The sequence below is a fragment of the Neolamprologus multifasciatus genome, chromosome 8 (assembly GCF_963576455.1).
Source record: "Neolamprologus multifasciatus chromosome 8, fNeoMul1.2, whole genome shotgun sequence".
NCBI classification, from domain to species: Eukaryota; Metazoa; Chordata; class Actinopteri; order Cichliformes; family Cichlidae; genus Neolamprologus; species Neolamprologus multifasciatus.
In genome coordinates this window covers 1,133,718-1,141,301 of record NC_140446.1, presented here as the reverse complement: position 1 = coordinate 1,141,301, position 7,584 = coordinate 1,133,718, and the positions used below count along the sequence as shown (strand labels likewise).

At 47.3% G+C, this 7,584-nt stretch overlaps 2 protein-coding genes across 3 annotated transcripts in view; one reads left to right on the top strand and one right to left on the bottom strand.

The window, feature by feature from the left end:
• Positions 1-833: 833 nt before the first annotated feature.
• Positions 834-4,866, bottom strand: LOC146512074 (protein phosphatase 1 regulatory subunit 3C-B-like). The gene is made up of 3 exons (XM_085170528.1): positions 4,750-4,866; positions 3,356-3,750; positions 834-3,154 (listed from the first exon to the last, which is right to left on the bottom strand). Exons 1-3 carry the CDS (start codon positions 4,761-4,763, stop codon positions 2,568-2,570), a joined length of 996 nt encoding a protein of 331 aa, XP_085026654.1. The 5' UTR covers positions 4,764-4,866; the 3' UTR covers positions 834-2,567.
• Positions 4,867-4,996: 130 nt separating this feature from the next.
• ebf3a (EBF transcription factor 3a) overlaps positions 4,997-7,584 on the top strand; it is a 99,303-nt gene continuing 96,715 nt past the window's right edge. The window contains exons 1-2 of one of the 2 annotated variants that reach the window (XM_085170511.1): positions 4,997-5,107; positions 5,308-5,365. The gene's annotated coding sequence lies outside the window, so the exon portion shown is untranslated. The other variant, XM_085170509.1, reaches the window with a different exon arrangement.

Below are 7,584 nucleotides of genomic sequence, written 5' to 3'. Positions count from 1 at the left end.
AAAAGCAGTTCAATCAGTTTTCACTTTAAACTCAAAAAGATGCATCGATTTACTTCCTGCTGAACATCGATGATTTTACAGGTCAATGCAGCCACAGCAGCAGGATGAGCACGCTTTGCTTTAAGCCTCAAAGCTTTTCAAAATAAAGCGCTGAAAGGCTTTAAATACAGTTTAATCTTGGGGTCAGACAGCAGCTCCACTTCTTTAATATTTAAACCTCATTAAAGTGCAGAGCAGTGTGGGGTCATGTGACTCCAGCCTGACATCCTGTGGACACAAGCTGCTCTCAGGAGGAAGAGGTGGTGCTACAGCTACAGCCGACCCAGCGACGCACAGAAGCAGCTTCACGGCCTCTGAGGTCATGTGACAGCAGCGATGTAATCCACATCGCATCTGACAGCACCAGATTTAACTTCCTGTCTGCGCGTGCGCTCACGAGCTTATATAAGCATAAATCTCCCTCAGTGGAAACTATCCACACACTCTGGATCAATAACTGATACAGACCATCTCACTTCCTGTTAATTGAACATGCTCGATCACATGGCCGCTCCGACTCGCTGACCGCCCTCTCCCCTCGGTTCAGTCAGCTGGACTCTAATCAGACAAAACCAGGAATGTTAATCACGCTCACAGCCATCAGCTCACATCTCATCACGCCAGCCTCCTCCTGTCCCAGAGAGCGTGCTCGCGTTTATTGAACCTGACTGAAACGCTCAGAGTTGGTTGAACAACAAAGACACTTTCAGGTGAAAACAATTTAAAACAATTATTTATCTTTCATCTCTTCATTTGACGTCAGTTTTTCAGAATAAAGTAAGCGAGAATCAAACTTTACAAATGTTAGACTTTTATTATGAAATGATACACAAAAATAGGAACAGACAAACACTCCCTGCTTACATCACTTCCTGGTACAGACATCATCATTACATTTCTCATTACGTTTACAGTGCTAGCAGCTAGTTAGCTCACGAGCTAACCAAGTTAAATACAATAAGTCAGAGCTGAGGGCGGGGCTCTGTGGTTAGGGACAATCAGAACTGTGCCCCCACCCCCCGATACAGTCGCTCATACAAAAACTCCAAGCCTCAGGGCCGACAGCACCTGAACGCAGCACAAGCCCATCAGGAAACACTTCAGGGCCCATCAGTATCGACATCATCATCGTTCACTTTAACACATTTCCATCTTACTTCTTGTCACATGGTCCCCCCCCCACACACACACACACACACACACACACACACACACACACACAGGTAAGAGCACTGGAGTGTTCAGCAAAGGTTTCAGGAGCAAAGAGGAAGTGAAAGGTCACGTGACTCCGCCCATAGCAGAGGGTCAGAGTAAAACAACTAAACATGACAAGGCTTTCCTGACCTTTGACCGTTTAAAGCTACATCAGTGAAGGGGAAAACATGGCTGAAATCTGCCCGGTAACAGACGAGCCATAGTTTTGACATTGACCAGTCGGACAAGTTTGCGTCATCAGGCTAACCTTTGAATCTGGTCATGTGACTTTAGCCTATGAAGCTAACATTTTCAGGATCCCCACAGGGAGACGTGAAGGCACAGCTCTGACTGAAGCTGGTCCAGTCCCTGAAGGGTCCAAGTCACAGGTCAAAGGTCAGACATTACAAGATCTCAGCATTAAAACAAGTTCAGACTCGAGAACGGTTAGTCTAAGCTCACTGACATAACTATAGCGAGTCCGAGTCGACACAGTAGCGAACAACTGCAACAAAAAAATCTCCGATAAGAGAGCGACAAACCAGTCTGAACAGAGACGGACCACAGGGCGCGCCAGGGTGACCATGGCTCCGCCTCCATACACCCTGCCATCATCATAATAACTGGCAGCGAGTCACGTGCGTGCCGTCTAAAGCAGCGGCTAAAACACTTCCTGAATCCGACCTGTTACAGCACAACACTGATCGTCACGGTCACGCCGAGTTCATGAACCAAGGAAACTCAAAGTCCTGACGACAGAAGCAATTCAGTTCATATAAAACAACCCAAAAAAGGTGAGCCCCTCAGGAACCCTTACATTAACCATGCTGGTGTTTCAGAGTCCTCCAGAGAAGGATGCTCATGAAGACGTGAAGGTCATCCAAGTCCTGTGAAACCCAAAAGAAGAAGAAGAACATGTAGACCAGAGGAAAAAACGTTTGTAAGGCGCTGATTACGGATCTTTGGGAGCTTCGGAGAAAGCTTCGCGGTTCAAAGTCTCCTTTGGATGCTGGTTTAAAGCCCTTTGGAGCTCCTGGTTCCTCCGACTGTGTATGAAGGAGCCCCGGGTCGTATCCGGCTAGGCGCCGGGATCGTGGGAACCAGGGTGCAAGTTAAAGGTTCAGTTTTCGGGTGCATGGGGTAAAAGAGTATGAGACAGATCCAGAGGTAAACATCTGTCTGAGAACTCCTGTGAGGTAAAGTGAGGAAGTGCGCAGTGAATCCTACAAACATCTGGATCACAGCTGGAGGATAAAGTGTTTCTTTAGTGCTGGAGTGGATCTTGTACATCATAAAAGCCAGTGAGTGTGACCTAAAAATGTGTCGTGGCAGTCTCACCAGTAGGGGGTGGTGTCGATGTGGCCCCAGCTCTGCCATTCAGGAAAGATTCCTGCTGATGTCCGAGGGCTTCCAAACGGATCAAAGTCCGAATGGATCTCATCTCTCTTGTCTCCGCTGCGCTCCCTCTGGATCGGCACTCCAGCTGGACTCTCAGCGACCGTGCTCCGACTGTTTCGATCCGCCGTAGCCAGCCGATAGTTGTTCCCAAGGTTGTTGTCCCAGAAGGTCTGGTCCTGAGTCTGGTACCGGATACAGAACTCCACTTTTCCAGAGGGCTTGAGGAGCTCCGGGAGCGCGATGGAGAATGAGAAGGTGTCGGTGTCGGGGCAACCGTAGACGTTGTTCAGGTACTGACAGCGAACGTCCTGGAAGGAGCACCAAGAGTCAAAGGTGATCCGCACCCAGACAGACTTCTCAAAGCAGATGTTTCGGACCTGGACAGTACCCGAGAGCAGGTGTTCCTGGACTGAACAGGTCTCCAGGCACACCTGCTGGGCTTTGAGACGACTCCTCAGGTCTAAGTAGTCTGTGGCTGGCTGGGTGAAGGCCAGAACCAGGCAAGAACCACAATCTGCTGGATCTGGAAGGAGGAGATGAAGAAAGGTGTCAATGAAGAACATGAAGCTCAGCTGAAATGTTCTGACTTCCCAACTGCTTCAGGGATGCAAAAAGAAGAAAAACAGGCTGTGAGTAAGCGACCAGGCACAAAGAAGCTTCCAGAACAAATGTATTGATTCATAGATTACTGATTTGTTTAAGTATCAGTGACCTCCTCCGTCACCTTTGATGTCTGCCAGGTGCAGTCCGGAGGCAGCACCCTCGATCTCGGTCAGCAGCTCGCTGAGCGCCTCATCTTCACACTCGTTGTAGACGTGGACAGTGGCGAGCGCCAAACCCCGCGAGTCCGCAAACGCCACGGTCTTCCTCCTTAACATCCCCGGGCTGCCGCCGCCGCTCTCTGTGCCCGCCGATGGTGCCGTCGCCATCGCGGAGGTAAGGCAGGGTCGCAGCGGTCGGCAATGCGGCAGCAGAGCGACTGAGGACGAGGAGCGCTTGTTGCAGTTCCCGAGTAAGGAGCGCAGAGGAGGTGAGCTGGCCAGGCAGATCCTTACGGCCACGTCGATGGGCATGATGGTAGATGGGCCCCCGGGGCGAGGGTTCAGGACATGGAGGACCCTGAGGAGGACAGAGGGGGTCAGTATTCAGAGTGCAGAAGAAGAAATCTCCATTAATTTGAATAAAGTCACTGAAGATACGACTCTCTGCAACACCAAACACCTGAACTACGTATGGCCTCTCAGACGAAGCTCAGAGCGCTCGAGATGACGGCCAGTGATGAAAAAGTGACCAATCAAATAACTCTTTCCTCGTTAATGTATTAAATGCTCAACATTCTGTGATCGTAATACATTAAAACTGCCTAAAAAGCAGGTACGTCAGGTGTGCTCATACAGGACCAGCACTGGACTGACTTTAGACCCGACTGTGGGTTTTCAGAGATTCTGTTTCCTGCCTGTCGTTTGTTTTGTTCAAAAACTCTGCTGTGTGAAGACGGCGAAGAGTTCCAGGTGTCTTTAGAGGTGATTGTACACAGAAAAAACACAAACTGGATGATATCATAGATCTGCAGGTGCAGGTTCAAATTAAAGAGCGTCTAAAATCAGTCTGCATGCAAACGTTTTTTCATGCAGGAAGTGAGAAAAACTCCAGTCAGTGTGATTGGCTGGTTCTGCTGATCAATGTTGAAACCAATAACCACCAAATGATTGATTATTGGGCATCTTTAGCTAACAGGTGTGTCGGACACACAAACATGAGGAGGGCGACTAACACAAGTCAGGTACGTTTGCATGTTTCTCACATGAACCTGAAAGAAACACACCTGAAGCGGAGCTGACAGAGTAATCTGATTACTGAGTGCACGGTCAACAGTCAAAGCCAGGTTATTGATGACTTGATCTGCAACTCTGTGATGAATATTTCAACACGTCTCCGATTTTAAAGCTGAACTTCAGAGTTTTCAGACTGACCGGAAGTTCTTCTGATCGATGTTTGAAACCAATAACGACAGAACCATCGCTTATTGATCAGAGCTGAACTGGAGCTCGAGTTCACAGACGGAGGATGAAGAGGAGGATGAAGGCTGTGGCGCAGTTTAATATTTGAGCGGCTCACCTGGTGCAGTTCATGGAAACCTGTCGCCCGGTCCGTCCCGGACAGCAGCGGGGCTTCCCTCCGTGTCCACGGTTTCTTTTTTTTGTTTGTTTGTTTGTTTTTACTTTTTTTCTTCGTTTATTTTTCCGCCATTTTAAAGTCCGACCGCTGCCTGTCCGCGCGCACCGACACGCCCCCTGACGATCCGAGAACGGGGAGAGAGAAGAAGCCAATCAGCGCTCGGCACCGTCAGCTGGTCACACTGACAGCCAATCAGAGAAACGCCAAATAGAGCGAGCGAGAGAGTGAAGGAGAGAGCGCGTTTAACGGGACGGAGAAGGTGGGCGGGGCCTGATGCACACTGAGCTTTGACTGACAGGTGAGTTAAGAGGAAGAAATGCAGGTGTTAGTGAGCGAGAGACGCCACTGATAACTGCCAATCACGCTTCTGTACGTCATCCACCCGCCCCTCTTAAACTGACACACGTACCTGAAGCAGAATGTGCTGTTTTTAAAGTTACCACAACAAAGTTGTGATTTTGATCTGTCTCATGTGTCTCTGATCCCGGATGAGGACAGAGTCTTCTGTGGTGAAGCTTCTGAAAGATGGACGACCGTCCTACAAACGTCCCCACAGGTTGGTCGAAGCTGCTTCCCTTTTTACTTACAGATTTCAGCTGCAGAGACCTCAGGAAATCACTGAGTTTACAGTGAACAGGTAAACTCACAGGTAAACTCACAGGAAGCTTCATGCTTAGCCGCCTCATACATGATCAACAGACAGACAGTTTGCCTCCTCTGCAGGCCGTGAAACTGAGGTGAGGACAGGATTAGACTTTTAGACTGTCCTGCAGCAGCAGCTTTGCATGAGTCAAAGATCAGAATAATCCTTCTTTGTCTGTTACTGGTTGCAGCTCCTTGACTCCCCCACTCTCGTAAAACAAGCTGTTTCAGTGCCTTCCCTTTAAGGGGGGTTTGTTCTGGTTGACTTTTTATTTTTATTTTTATTTATTTTTTATTTATTTTATTTATTTTATTTTAGTTGTTTTTAGGTGATTCGATGCTGTTTTATCTTGTTTTTGTTTTAATATAGGGCTGTTTTAATTTTATGTTTTATGTGTTTTATTTATTTATTTTAGCTGTTTTCTGTTATTCTATTGTTTTAACTTATTTTCTGTACAGCACTTTGTTCCTGTGCTAGTGCTTTATAAATAAAATTGGATTGGATTGGACTGACTTCAGGAAGTCTGCAGAGGGGCAGCCTGTAGTGCTTCAGAAAGACGCTGATGTTTAGTGAGGAGTCAGAGGTACGTGTGATGTCACGTGATGTAGATTTAATCTGTGACACATTCAACTTGACACTATTTATAAAACACCCTTTAACAGAAACAGGGAGGGGCGGGGCCATCTGGGAAGACACGACAAAGTCACGCTGTGGAAGAGAGCCAGAGATTAATAGGAACTAATGAGCACTTAAAGCACTATACAAATACAGGCCAATGCAGAGAGGTCTGTTGACACATAGTGAGTGAAGAAGAAACACCCAGTGCATCATGGGAATCCCCGGCAGCCTACGTCTATTGCAGCATAACTAAGGGAGGATTCAGGGTCACCTGGTCCAGCCCTAACTATATGCTTTAGCAAAAAGGAAAGTTTGAAGCCTAATCTTAAAAGTAGAGATAGTGTCTGTCTCCTGAATCCAAACTGGAAGCTGGTTCCACAGAAGAGGGGCCTGAAAACTGAAGGCTCTGCCTCCCATTCTACTTTTAAATACTCTAGGAACAACAAGTAGGCCTGCAGAGCGAGAGCGAAGTGCAACACAAAGCGAATGGTGCACTGAGGTCGAGTGACAGCAGTGATGATATTGACCACAGCAGGCAGAAGCTTCGTTAATAAGGTGTTTAATAGCTGTTTGGGGTAATAAGACATACAGACTGTGTTCTGTTCCAACAGGAACTGTGCTTCATCACTTTGCTTCATCTGCAGACAAACGTCGTCTTCATTGTAAAAAACACAAGTGCTTATTGAAGATGTGCAAAACAGAGTAACAACAACAACAACAATAATAATAATAACAATAATAATACTGTCAGCAACAACAAGGAGAAAAGAGCTTCAAACTTCACAAACTCACAGTGAGAAACTCTGTACCATCAACACAGAAATTATGGCTTCAACAGTGCAAACAACACCAGATCCCCCGAAGTCCTGATACCCAGATATCCGGTGCTCGCTGCTGTGGAAGGAGGTTCCTGCACCTCCTCCACGCCTCAGAGAACCCATTCTTCACACTGAAGCTGCAGGTCCAAAGTTTGTTGACAGTTTGGGGCCTGAACTCGGAGCTCCACAACCTCAGAGAGCAGTTGTTATTAATAACCCCAGCATGCGTGCTGTCTAACCTGACCTGGCGCTCTGCTGCCGCCCCCCTGTGAAGCCTCGTGCAGACAGTCGAGAGCTGCTCGTTTGGTGATGTCACTGATTACTGGACTTTGTTAGCTAATGTTAGCTCACAGGCTCTGAGGCACATACTTTGGTTTCAACGTTAGACTCGCCCTGAGACCGTCACCGTGCACGCTTTGAGAATAAATTCCTGTTTGGTTCAAAAAAGGAATAAATTCCTGTTTGGTTCTAGGCACAGCGCCTCCTTCAGGACGTCCTGAGCAGCTGATTTAATCAGTTTAAAGAGTGACGGAGCCTCACCTTCAGACTTCACCTTTTTCAGATTATAGTTTCCCCGTATTTAAAGATTATTTTCTATCATTTGAGGAATGAGAACATTGGTACTTTGAGCCCTGATGACGGGATGATGGAGGGTTGTGTGAGTTTAGATGATTTAAAGGTCACAAAATTAATTGT